General features: G+C 36.8%; 1 protein-coding gene across 1 annotated transcript; it reads left to right on the top strand.

Annotated features, from left to right (window-relative positions):
* Positions 1 to 12,511: 12,511 nt before the first annotated feature.
* LOC149969003 (uncharacterized) lies at positions 12,512 to 13,126 on the top strand. The gene is made up of 3 exons (XM_090169828.1): positions 12,512 to 12,774; positions 12,841 to 12,996; positions 13,065 to 13,126. The coding sequence occupies exons 1-3, from the start codon at positions 12,519 to 12,521 to the stop codon at positions 13,124 to 13,126; spliced, it is 474 nt and encodes a 157-aa protein (XP_090025954.1). The 5' UTR covers positions 12,512 to 12,518.
* Positions 13,127 to 14,304: the final 1,178 nt, after the last annotated feature.

The following is a 14,304-nucleotide window of genomic DNA, read 5'->3' as shown; positions in this document are numbered from 1 at the left end:
ATCTGTGTACGTCATAATTTTAAAAACAATTAAATTTGTATCTCAATGTACATATTTTAATTTCAGTTTACTATATTTAATATAACAGTACATGCGCTGTTTGGTGTTATTTGGAGACAAAATAAATAACTTAAAACGAATAACAACTTTTTAAAAGGAGCTAATTTTTATTGTAAAATTGAAACCCCCTTTATTATTGTTTACATTAAAATCTAGTACAATGGTCCTGAAATTTTATTTTATTCCTCAGTTCAGAAGAAGGGTCAGATATTATCGGAAAAAGCTCAGCTACGCTGAGAAAAAAAGGGATATATAGGTACACCTGGGCATTTAACTGCGGCTAAGAAGGGACAGGTATTAGTGAGGATGGTATTAATTGAAAACGCCCTAACTGACATCGTACCTAATGACATCTTATTTAGTGACATTGTACGAAAAGATCGTTCTTTCTTCTTTTCGTTTTAATATTAAATACAAATAATGATATACGAATTCTTACCTGCGTAGCAGAATCTATGGGGCGCCCTTCAATTCGGGCCTCGGCCATTCCCATTTGTAGCTCAATAAACGCGGTTTCAGGTAAATGTTTGATTGGTAGTGCCAAAAATCCTTTTTTTAAATCAATTCATAGTATTGGGACACTCACGATACATTATTTTCAGTGGGATGTCTGTTTCGATGTTTTTTACACCTTGATATTTCACATTAGCTGGAAGAAACTTCACCGCCATTTTCTAAAAACATTTCGCCTCCTAACGCATTTACGAGAGCTCAGTAGCTCTCGTAGAAATACTAGACTTTTTGTCTCGTAAAAACGTCTCTGGAACGCGTTTTTGAAAAAGTCTCGTATTTCTACTAGACACGCCGCCTTTTTCGTAACTTCACGAGAGTTTTTCGTCTCTGGAACGGGCCCTTAAACAGTTGGCCTGGTTACATTTAATTAAAGTACCTATATAATTGGTGCCCCCGACCCCATTCTCTACATTTGTCACTCTTCATATCTCTCCTATATTTGATTAAAATAGTCCACTCTGCGCATTGTAACACGGCCACCTGAATTAAAGGCTTTAAAAGTCGCTCGATGACTTAGGCCTAAGGTGGTGCCTTGAGTACTAGCCTAGCTGATTATAATTATTATTATTATTGTTGTTATTATTATTATTATTATTATTATTATTCCCAGCCCTTAAAAGGAGGGAGTATTTTCACCGCAAATATAAGCGACGACCACAGGTGGCTGGCTGCGCAGGTCGACTACAAGTGTTTACGCAAAGAAGTCAAAACCCTACTAAGTCGAGACAGAATACTGTTCTCTCAGTCAACGTACGAGAAATCGCGAAAGGATCCCAAACACCTATGGCGCTAATATTAACGACAGGCTTAAGAATAAATCGCCGCCCATTTCACTTAAAATTAACGAAATAATTACGTCCGATCCCGAAAATCTAGCTCAGTCATTTTCCGACAACTTTGCTAACATCGCAACTGACTCCCTCTCTGACGTCACTAACTACTCTGTCGAAAACACCAACTCTGTGCACTTTAATATGTCGCATATAGACGTTAGTGAGGCCTCGATCCACTCTGCCATAAAAAGAATCAAACCGTCCAAATGTACTGGTATCGATAACATTCCCATTTTTATAATTAAGGGCTGTGCAGATATCTTTGTACCACTTCTATTTCATTTATTTAATCTTTCCATCGAAGCCGGCACCTTCCCCTCTCTGTGGAAAATTACCGTAGTCACTCCAGTGTACAAATCTGGTTTCTCCGGGGACGTCGCTAACTACCGCCCTATTTCACTGTTATGCGGTTTTGCCAAAGTCTACACTTTTTGTGTGTTTGTTCTTGTATATTTACGGAATAAGCTTTAACGTATATGGATATAACTGATTTATTACATTGATGAATATATACATAATATGAAATGATGCATGACCCTCGTGTCGTAGTACCGGACTAACTAACTAACTTCTAGTTTCCTATCTATCTCGTTGACTGCCTCTACTATATGCGCCACCTAGCGGTGTCTATCTAAAGAGTCTATGATGTCATACACTACAACCACTTTCTTTTTTTATAAGAATTAAAGTTATCTATATCAATAGCTTGAGAGTTCAATTTTTCACTTCACAAATTCAATGTGACAATTGGTTTCGATTTTCGCGTACTTCTCTTATATGGTGTGTACACTGTTTCTGAAATGTCTTTGGAAAAGTCTCTTCGAATTTGGATTGTCGATTTTGCGTCACGATTTGATCGTTATGATGCTGTTGATGTACTGGACACATTCTGGGTATGATTGTCCTCATCTCTTTGGTCTTCAGGATCTTTTCTGGGTCTAGTCTCGCTGATGTCGTCTAATTGATTAAGTTCTCTCTCGTGATTATTTTGGTCATGTTGTCGTGATGATTGATTGTTCACTGTATTGTCAGGCTTACTGGTTCCGGGAATCTGTTCTACTGGGATTGGATATTATTCCCTGAATTGATCGTTGTCTCGAGAATGAATGCTCTGATTCTCTATGTCTGGATCGGGTCGGTTGGCAATCTCATGATCGAATTCAAGGTCACTGCCTGGGATTGTCTGATAGCTGGAATTCGGTGATGACTTGTTACTGGAACTTAGTGATGACTGGTTACTGATATTTGGGTGCGCTCTAGTTACAGATCGGTATCCGGCATCAGGATTATGACAGGATACTGTAGAATCGCAGCCTATTATCCACGACTCTGGGGAGAGCTGATTGCTAATTTTGATTACGGAGGACCGACTGAAAAATTCCCCGGAATAACTTGCTTGTTTTTAAAACTATTACATTAATGAAACATTTGGTTTCGTACTAACAGTTTATTTCAATGCAAATTAAACTAACTATTTGGCCATATGGACCTACACAATTCCTCTCTTTTGGAGAGCTACAAAAAAGGGCTGCCTTTTTGGCGCGCGATCTGATCAAAATCTGCCCGTTGTTCAATTTCGGGGCATCCCCAAAACTTGAATTTTCCGTTGGCGGAGAGCCGTTTTAAAAAATACCGGACCCTCTCGTCACCGGATATTGATGGGGTTTGCCCCTACGTCACTACAGTACAATAGATAGGAAATTTTGGGATTCCCGAGCAAAGTTACAATTTGAGAGGCAAATTGTCTTATACGAAGAAAAATTAAGAAATGTTAAATTACAAAAAAAGTTAAAGATGTTACAAATACAGAATTACTACTATTATTATTATTACAAATGAATTTAAATACACTATTTCTTACTAAACAAATTACGTGATTAAACAAGTTGGTGATGTTTATTGCGCGCGATTTAACAGATACACCATCTCTCGGATAGAGTGCACATTCTTTGTTTTCTCTTCTATGAGGTATCTCGAGATGGGTTTTCTGCATAACTCTTCTCGGTCTCATCTGATTCTGGTGTCTTCTGACTATACCTCTTCCGGTCGCAACTTCGTACATCATGTTTCCTAGTCTTCTCTGTATGACTCCTTTTAACCATTTGTCTCCTCTACCGTAATTCTTGACCAATACCATTTCTTCGATCTGATACTTCCCGTAATTGTACTGATAGTTGTTTTGTCTACCTTGATGATTCTGAGAACTACTTTTCTCCCATCTTTCTTCGTTTGAGTGATTTGGTTGTATTATGTCCAATTTAGTTCGGATAGTTCTACCAAACATGATTTCTGCAGGTGATTTTCCGGATTTCTGGGGAGTTCTCCTGTAGTTAATAAGAAATCTTGCTATCCTCAGGTCTAAGGTTCCTTCATCAAATTGTTGAAGTCCTTGATCAACGGTTTGAATTGTCTCATTAGAAGTACCGTCTAATTTCTTCAGTGTCGTTTTTACTGTTCGAACAGCCCTCTCCGCTTGTCCATTGGAGGCAGGATGATATGGTGCAATTGTTCGATGTAAAATACCATTTTTCTCCATATAGTCCTTAAATTCACCACTAGTGAAACAGGTTGCGTTATCGCTGACTAAAGTATGCATTATTCCGTAACGAGCTAAGTTTTGTCGCAGAAATGTAATAACGGAATGCGAACTTGTGTTATTCGTTACTCCAATCTCCAACCATTTTGATGTTGAATCAACCATTATTAGTAGGTATTTCCCATTTATTGGTCCAGCGAAGTCTATATGAACTCGCGTCCATGGTTGTGATTCTTCTTTCCACTTAGAATATTCAGCTCTTGGCAATGCTGCGTTCTTTTGGCAAATTGAACATGTCTTAATTTTATCTTCTATATCCCGATTTAATTCAGGCCACCAAACTTTACTTCTGGCTAACTGCTTGGTTTGTACGATGCCTTGGTGAGTACTATGCAATTCATTGAGTATAGCTTCTTGGCATAACTTTGGAATTACTACTTTGTCGGAGGCTAGTATAACACCTTGATGGATTGTAAAATCTTATCGTCGTTTCCAATATGGTTTGAAAGGTTCTCTGACATTGTCAGGCCATCGATTCTCAACGTGTTGGTATACTAGTTTCAAAATCGGATCGTTGAGAGTTTCTTCAGCAATTTTGCTTGCAGACACAGGTCCTTCTTCCAACTGTGATAGTGCGAATACATATTCACAAGGGATAAGTGTCTTTGCTGGCTCCAATAACAGTGGTAGTCTACTTAATCCGTCTGCATTCGAATGATTGCTTCCCTTTTTGTACCGTATCTCATAACTGTATGCTCCCAACATGAATGCCCAACGTTGAAGTCGGCTTGCTGCTGTCTGAGGTATTAGCTTTGACTGTGAGAATATAGTGATCAATGGCTGGTGATCAGTCAATAATATGAACCTTCTTCCAAGTAGATGGTCACGGAATCTTATCACTCCGAAAATAATGGCAAGGGCTTCCTTGTCCACTTGAGCGTAGTTAAGTTCTGCTGGCATCAAAGATCGACTTGTGTATGCCACAGGTTTCTCTTGACCATCAATTATTTGTGATAGGACTGCACCGACGCATTTTAGACCATTAAAGTGGTTAAAACTTTTTCCAATATTAAAGACCATTCAGGGTTTTATCATAAACCATATTTAAACCTTCTGCTCCCCAAATTCAACCCTTTTGTGGAGTGTTTAAGAACTAATTTTACACTCTTTTATCCATTTTATTTCATAAACAGTAAGAAGTTAATCCTTTTTAACTTTATTTTCAGTCCTTTATATTTGGGTTATCATAGTTTGACGGCTTAATCAATATCCCCTATATTTAAAATCTGTTATCAATTTTTTAAAGACTTAACCTTAGTTAAATATTCTTGGTGATTGGAATTTCTTCGTATTATGTTATTTTAAAGGAAATATTAAAAAAAGAAATAACGTAGTATTCAAATACTAGTCTCGAAATTGGCCCTTATCATTTTTTTCTTCGTTTAAGGGAATTAAATGGGTATTCAAAAGGACTAAATGTTAGAACATAACTTTTTATACCTTTACCGCCACGACTGGAAAAGGTTTAGTCTTAGGTCTCGTTCCCTTTCAATACCCCAAAAGGTATTGTATTAAACACGAAGGAGTAAAATGGGTCTAAAATAATTGATCAGACCGTTTTTAGAAACCAAATGGTTTGAAATAAATTTAAAGTCCAATTTTGGTCGTTTTATTAACCTTTATTTTTAACAGTGTACGACGCTGCAATGCCGACAATTATTTACGACTGGTTCAAGCCCCATTTCACCGATTTTCAGCACGGGTTTCACCGAACCAGATCGGTTGAAACAAACCATGTAACTTTTTTCAACGATGTTATGCCACCAGTTCTAACTCGTGCCCAAGTTGACGTCGTGTCAATTGATTTTTCAAAAGCATTTGACCGAGTTTCGCACAAAATGCTTCTACATAAGTTACACCAATACGGTCTTGTCGGCAAGGCGTCGCTCTGGTTAAAGGACTACTTAAGTAACAGGACCAACAGACCCAAATGTAATGGCAGTCTGACTTCAGTCTCGTTCCCTACCACCAGCGGGGTCCCCCAAGGCAGTTCCCGGAGGCCACTGCTCTATAATATCTATGCCAATGATCTACCATCCGTCGTTCACCACTCTAAGTTCAAACAATTCGCAGATGATCATAAAATCTATAAGACCGTCAGAAACATCGATGATTGCAAAGAACTACAGGGGGACCTTTCCAGAATCTCATCGTGGTGCACTGCAAACAATTAAATTATCAAATAAACAATCAGAGTGCCCTATATGTGAGCAGTCCAGTGCAATTTATAGTGAAATTCTTCACCAATTATTGCATGGCGGTCGCTACTCAGCAGACATCTTTTACGCTCGGGCTTCCGTTGAAATCCAACGTTCTTCTAGAATTCACTATAATAACCTTTTCCCTATACAGTAAACTTATTATTTTATTTAATTATAAATATGTTTCTTCTAGAATCCAATAAAATAACATAACATCTGTAAAGTAAAGATGATATTTTATTTTATTCTAAATAATTTTCTCTTCAAATAACGCCATCTCAATATGTTTTTGATATTTAAAGTTTTTTTGTTGGAATCAGTTACAGTAGAATTACTTCATTCTGTAATTAATAGTAACTTGAATCATCAAGCTCCATTTATTTCAAAAAGGATATCAAACAACACACCAAGCTGGCTAACGCCAGATATAAATCATAATATGCATCTGAGAAATGCGTACCTAAGAAAGAGCCGGAAGAATGCGGTTTTTAAAAATCAATAGCCAGAGTTCCTACACAGTACTGATGAGCCCCAAAAGGGCGAAACCGGTCTACTGTTGGAATCTCTGGCTGAAATTTTGACTTTTGATAATTTAATTATCAACGAAGCTAAGAGCCAACTTATTACATTATCAATAAAATGCCACGAAATCATGGACAATTACCAAATGAACCACTCGGTAGTACCCCGCACTTGCGCATTAAAAGACCTCGGAACCATTTTGGACTCAGGGGGCCTATTCTTGTCTCGGTTCAGATTTATCGCCTCCGCCTTATCGCCTCGCCATAACGACATGACGAATAACGACATTGGCCAAAAACCCTATTCTTGTCCACCTGTCGTTATCCGAGATGTCGTTATGCCGGGAATATCGCCAAGCGAGTTTTCGAACGTCCTTCCTGTTTAGTTAGCCAATGAGCAGCCGAATTTTAGAGAGTGCGTCATTTCATTTATGCGTCGGATTCGTCTGCTGTTGTTTTGAGTTTGACAGCTTCATTTGTCTTTTCACTTTCAACTTCATTGTAAGTTTTTTTCAAAATAACAATGAGTCGTACAGCTAAAGTAACAGGTGAGCAAAAGTTAATCATCGTAGAATTTATGGAAACAAACGAAAGATTTGTAACCAGAAAATTTGACGCGTCATTTACAAATGACTCTTACGATGCTTTGTGGGTAAGCCTTGTGGAAAAGCTAAACTCTTGTGGTGGGGGAGCGGCCAAAGAAGTAAAACAGTGGAAGAAAGTAAGTTTTAATTTTAAAAATAGTCATTTTTATTACATATATAATATTTACAGAGTTTGACAGACTGGAAGTCTGCAACTAGGGCGAAGGCTCTTAAAATCCAGAAGGCAATTGAGGAAGGTGTTGCAAATCCTGGACAGCTTTCTCCGATTGAGCAGCGCTTAGTTAATGTTATGGGTTTAGGTGGAACATTTGGCCACAGAGAAGTCCCAGAAGCGGGTTTTGGTGACATAGTTGCAGTAATGGATGCAACTTTAGCTTCTCTTACCTACAGTCCCACAGTTTCTTCTATTTTGCCCCCTGCGTATTCAGTCCCTTCTGCCAATACTTCTCCGTTGCAACCCCGTCGATCTCCCCGACTGAATCAGTCTCTCCAACCAAATAACTCTCAGGGAGATAGGTAATCCCCAGCTGCATCTGTCAGGCAATCCCCAGCTACATCAGTAATGAATTCAAATTTTACAGCAGCTGCACAAAGTAAGTAAAAATACTCTTATTTAATCATATTTCAATAAATTGTAATACTTATGTTGTTTAAAGGGCGTAATCAACAGCGGCAGCCAAAGGTTCGTGCAACTGGACCTTATGCTAGGGCTCAAGAATTGTTTGAGAAAATAAATAAAAATCTGGATAAGCAAACTAAGATTATGGAGGATCAGTTAGAAACTTGGTGCCATTTAGCTAGTTCTCAAAGGAGAATTTCTAAATCTGAGGCTGAGAAGGCTAAGGCAACCATGATTCAGGCTAAAGCCTTAAAATCTATTGCGCAAACCTTTCAGAGTTTTCATGGGGTCAACTCAGATGATGTCGAGGAGGAGGAAGAAGATTAATTGTTTTTGTATAAAAAGGCCCTTTTAAGGGCCACTTGGCAGAAGTGTATGTATAATAAGATGAAAGTGTTTCTTCTAAAGTTGAGTATGGTAAGGGTGTATGACAGTGCCTTTTGGCACTTGATATCTTTACCCTTCCATTCTTGGCCTTAGAAGTTTTACCTTTCATTTTGTTATTCCTATATTTCTGCCTTGTGACACTAGAAGTTCGGTTTGTTCGGGTTTCTAAAAGAAACCCAGACATCGCGAACATGTACGGAGTACCTACCTCCACGATTGGTTAGCGCTGGGAACTTAGCCACATAACTAATTAAATTTGGAAAATTCCTTTTGGCCTACTTTAAATAGATTTAAATTGTATTCTGGTACACCTAAATTTTAATTTCAATTTGTTTTTCTATGCAAAATGGTACACGTTTACTTTTCTAACAGTGCACATCTATAGTGTGTAATGAAACTTACCATATTTTTTCAGTATAAATTTCTTTAGATATGCATAGATCACTTCATTCCAGAAGATTAAAGCTCCATCAAGTGTTCTATAAAACCTACCTTAAAAGCAGCAAATATTTAATGGTGAGATAACCGTGTACCTGTTAGCCTTAAGCCAAAAACTTTTAATTGGTTTTTACTATTTTTTTCTAGTTTCTAATTCCAAGGAAAAATAGTTCTATGACTTAAGTTACCAACACTAACCTATCGTGGAGGTAGGTACTCCGTACATGTTCGGGATGTCTGGGTTTCTTTTAGAAACCCGAACAAACCGAAAGAAACCCGAACAAACCGAACTTCTAGTGTCACAAGGCAGAAATATAGGAATAACAAAATGAAAGGTAAAACTTCTAAGGCCAAGAATGGAAGGGTAAAGATATCAAGTGCCAAATGGCACTGTCATACACCCTTACCATACTCAACTTTAGAAGAAACACTTTCATCTTATTATACATACACTTCTGCCAAGTGGCCCTTAAAAGGGCCTTTTTTTCTTGCCTACAATTGAAAGCGACATCTTATCAAACTGTCCCTGACAGCTTGACCACGTCGATTCCAATTTTCTGGTGCTGGTGGTTCTCTTGGTGGAGGTGGCACTTGATCATCTGGGAGCTAGGGTAAATTTGCCAACTCATCATCATCCCCATTATACCCTTTCAAGCGCCGGATGTTATGGAGCACACAGCAGGCATTTACGATACAGCCAGCAAAGGCAGGATCATAATGGAGTGTCCGGTCTTTTAATAGACATCTAAATGTCTGCTTTAGCACTCCATTGCACCGCTCAATGACATTGCGGGCTGCCTTCTGCTTCTTGGTATAACTTTCTTCTGGTGTACCACGTTCTGGTCTTAATACAGGGGTCATTAACCACGGTAGTTGAGGATACCCACTGTCTCCTACAATATTGGATTGTAAAAACTATTTTGGGGTTTCATATGCTTAGTTTTAAAACATGGTAAGTGAAAAATGAAAAAATTTTATTTTGTAGAATCTTTTACAAATTCATTAATAAAGTTTTGAAAAGAAAAATAGTTGTTTTTCTGACACCCTCATACTTACCATTATATTGAGAAGTTAATACCCAAAACTTACCTAGCAACCAAGAACTCTGGAGATCATTCCTAAGGTAAATTTTTTCCAGATATCTTGAAAGCATTGATGCCTTGTATATGTGGGCATCATGAGTACCCCCAGGAAACTTGGCGTTGACATTTAAAATTACCAAATCACAATCGCAAACCTAAAAACAATGTAAAATTTGAATGCATATATATATATATATATATATATATATATATATATGCTTATAAAGCTTACCAATTGCACATTTAAGGAATGGTATCGTTTCCTGTTAATGTACAAATGTTCACGATAATTTGGATCTTGTGAATTTGGAGCAACAATTGCAATGTGCGTGCAATCTATTGCAGCAATAGCCTCCGGAAATCTGGTCTTCTCCATAAATCTATACACATGGTTAAATAAATATTTCTCTACTGTGAGAAGATTTGATAATTACCTCAACTTTGTGGCTTCCCTTTCCACTTTACTCAATGGAAATTTTATCCATTTTGGCATTAAAATGCTGTTTATTGCATCGGTTACTTGATGCAGACAGTGACTGACCGTTGCCTGACTGACATCAAGAAACAAATCTTGGCCAATCGCTTTCTGGTAACAACCAACAGCATAAAATCGAACAGCCACTAACACCTAATGAACCATATCATTATTAAAACTCTAGTAATTACGAAATTTAATTTTTAAATTCATGGCTCACCTTGGAATCTACAGGGAGATCCGTACCTCTTACGTTGGACGCGTTTGACTCTAAAGTCGCTTTTAGATTCTCACAAATCTCTATTATTAAAAACTTATCAAGGCGAAATAAACTTCTAAACTGATGTTCCGAAAGTTCAAAAGCTTTAGAACGGTCCCTAAGAACGCGTTCTCTCCTTAAACTCTTATTTTCTTCAATCTCAGCGAGACGCAAAAACTCAAAACACCCGAGCTGTAAAGCTGCCATTTTGAAAATACCGCGATTCGAAGCGAAAAATGACGTCATAACGACAAGAAAACGCGATTCCGACACCCCATACCCTGTCGTTATAATTCGTGGCGATACGGCGATGTCGAAGTGAATTTTGGAGACAAGGTTTTCGCCGGTCGATGTCGTTATGGCGATATTTTATCGATTTCGCCATAACGACACGGCTATCGCCAAGACAAGAATAGGCCCCCTGGTCTTTATTTTCGTGAGCACGTAAAGATGGTAGTAGGGCGATGCCGAAGATCCTATTTTGGAATTTAACGCCTTGCAAAAGATCTAGGCTTGGTGAACTGTTTCTTAGCCAGAAAACCACATTCGGTAGCACCGCACTTGTTTCTCCGTTAAGCAGAATGCAGGCGACATGCAATTCGTTTTCCGAAACCATAGATATTCTTTCGTCTAAATATGCTGGCATACTAAATTTAAAAGAAAACAAAGAACCCCTTGATTATCGTTTGTAAAATTTTTATAATTGTAAAATATCTCCACATACTCCTAGTTAAAAAAAACTATTCGCTAGCGAAACAGGTATAGGCGGCGTGCCAGTCGCTACCCCTGCAGCTTTTTTTTCCTTCGCATATGGTTGATCAAAACAAACATGGCGACAGTTATAGACTCGAGGTGGAAGGAATTGTGCCGTACCTTTATGTCATAATACCGCTTTTACAACATTAAATGAACACGTAAATTCTGAAAAACAAACGTCGGTATTATCGTTTCATAAATTTCCCACTGGCAAGAATTTGCAGCTCACACTTTGAGGATTGTGACTTTTTAGAAAGTAATGGTGAGTTGATAAACATTTGTTATTAGTTTATATAATTATTTTGAATGAAAATAATTATATTTAGATGGAAAAACGGTGAAGCGCCGATTAAAATGCAATGCTATTCCCAGTAAGAATTTGCCAAGTACGCCTATTATTGAACCAACTCTAATTGTAAACAAAAAGCTGAGAGCCCAACGTTGTGCAAATCGTTCTAAAGGTTGTGTATTTATGATACACTTGTAATATAAAAAATTTAAACTATTCATTTAATTTCAGATCCTGTCATTGAAACTTCTACCTTGGATAATTTCAGTTCAGATCCTGTCATTGAAACTTCTACCTTGGATAATTTCAGTTCAGATCCTATACTTGAAACTTCTACCTTGGCTAATTCGAGTGAACCAGTTTTGCCTGATACTCCTGAAAATGTTACTAGTAAATTAGCTATGCTCACTCAAGTGGCAACTAAAGATCTTGAAAAATCCCAATTACCTAATGAGGCTCTGCCAGATGTAAGAAAACATTCTATTGGAATTCAAGTTTATTTGGACAAACTTAAGAGTACGAAGCAAACAGCAAGAGCTGGGCTCTCTAGCGATGGGATGATGGCTAATGATTTGGTATCTCTTACTGGGATTGGAATTGAATTATTTGAGAGTATTTCTACTGACGTTTTGGGGCTTGAGAACAACAGCGACCTTCCCGATTTCCTTATGCCTGTGAAAGATCGCGTATTATTAGCGCTGATGAAGCTGAAATCTAATTTGACCTATTATGCTTTAGCTGCACTATTTGTGATTTCTAACCGATCAGTTTCAGCATACTTCAAAAGAACATTATGCGCCCTCTCCGAAGTTTTAAAAAATTTCATCTTTTGGCCAGATTTGGATAATATTAGAAATAATATGCCTTAATGTTTTCAAGAATTTATGAATACTCGTTGCGTATTGGACTGTAGCGAGGTGCCCATGATGAAACCAAATAGTTTTCATGACAGAGTTGCAACCTTCAGCCACTACAAAGGGACTCACACCATAAAAATTCCCATTGGAATCTCACCATCTGGCATGATAACTCTAGTCAGCGATCCTTGGGGAGGGAAAGTGAGTGACAAGGAAGCAGCCATTGATAGCAATGTCATAAACCAATGTGAACAATTTGTAGATGCACTTATGGTTGATAAAGGTATGTATTGCAAATCTATGAAGAAATAGTACTATAATTTAAAATAATATAAATTTTCCAAACTAGGGTTCCTCATTGAAGATGAATGTTCTGCTAATGGAATCGGTTTACACATACAACCTTTTTTAAGAAAAAACCTCAGTTTAGCAAAGAAGAAAGTGTTAAAAACCAGAAAATTGCTTCTGCTCGAGTTCATGTGGAGAGAACTATCCAACGAATCAAGTTATATAAAATTTTAAGTGACAAATTTGATCTTGATTTGGTTTCATATTGTGATGAAATTTTAACAGTTATATGTGGCTTAGTAAATTTACTTAAACCAATTTTGGCAGATGACAAATTTAACCGTTAAAAGTATTATATTACTACTCAGTTTAAACGATTTTCTTGGATTTTAATAACTCAAATAATTTTTCAAATGAATTTAATGGAATAAAAATTTTAGACAAAAATTACACTATATATTGATATCTTATTTGTACCTAAATTGCCTAGCACCAAAAACGTGTCTTCGTTTTCATTAATACATTTAAAAGTGAAAACAACATTTAAAATATGAATTAACTTGACTAGTTATTCTTCAAATAGGTTTTTCAAAACATCACATTTGCTTTTCTCTAACATTAGAAATTAATTTGACTATGTTTTGCTATTGAGAAAGACTAATTGGGGTTATTTAAAATCTCATTTACATCAGAACTTATAAAATCTCAAACTCAGTTTTAACCAGGAATGTATTTCAATTTTAAATATTTGGTTATTCAGAGTTTTCTTTTCACCAAAGTAGGTAAATAATATTTAAAATAAAAATCCTTTAATTTAACTAGGTTTTCCTTCAAAAATTCTTTATCTCTCTTAATTTCAATTAAAATATAACCCTTAGGCGAATATACAAAAAAGAGCACATGTTGAGATTTAAAATGTAAAGTCCTAATTGCATTTGAGCGTAATATCCTCTGCAGTCATTAGAAGGAAGATAAATTCCCTTTTCTCCAGATTTCAAAAACTTTGTTTTGCATAACAGCATCTTCAATTGTAATTTTTTTAGCAACAAAAGGACATTTAATTACTAAAAGTTAAGTTTCGCCATTCTATACATATAGTTCATCTGGGCTGAAAGCTAAATATGGATTTTTAATACTAACTATCAAACCACATTCAAGCACTTTAACTTTCTTGATAAATGAAAATTTAGCACGAGCAACTTTCTCCATCTTATTACCATAAACCACAGAAGGAACTGTTAGTTATCTCTTAGATTTAAGTGTTTCTAGAAACTTAACCACAGTGTTTTGTTTATATTTGGATGACAGAATTTTTTAACTGTAGTGCCAGTTAGCCTCAACTTTCTCTCCTGTTTCCAGTTATTTGATTTTTGTTGTAAATTTGCTATTAATTTTGCTCTTTCTAAATTAACCTCCACAAAATTCTTAAAAAAATTGCCTTTTTCGTTAGTCATATTAGTCACAGACTGGTTCTCATCTTGTACTGTAAGAGATTCTTGCAAGAGGCTGTTTATAAAATCATCTT

This window comes from Leiobunum rupestre, chromosome 1 (genome assembly GCF_980474605.1).
Source record: "Leiobunum rupestre chromosome 1, qqLeiRupe1.1.hap1, whole genome shotgun sequence".
Taxonomy (NCBI): Eukaryota; Metazoa; Arthropoda; class Arachnida; order Opiliones; family Sclerosomatidae; genus Leiobunum; species Leiobunum rupestre.
This window is presented reverse-complemented; position numbering and strand designations above follow the sequence as displayed.

Bases quoted from the DNA above. Each gene is read 5' to 3' on its own strand.
- LOC149969003 (XM_090169828.1), top strand. From the start codon at position 12,519: ATGAATACTCGTTGCGTATTGGACTGTAGCGAGGTGCCCATGATGAAA. The intron at 12,775-12,840 runs GTATGTATTGCA...TTTCCAAACTAG, and splicing joins TGCACTTATGGTTGATAAAG to GGTTCCTCATTGAAGATGAA. The intron at 12,997-13,064 runs GTTATATAAAAT...AAATTTTAACAG, and splicing joins AGAACTATCCAACGAATCAA to TTATATGTGGCTTAGTAAAT.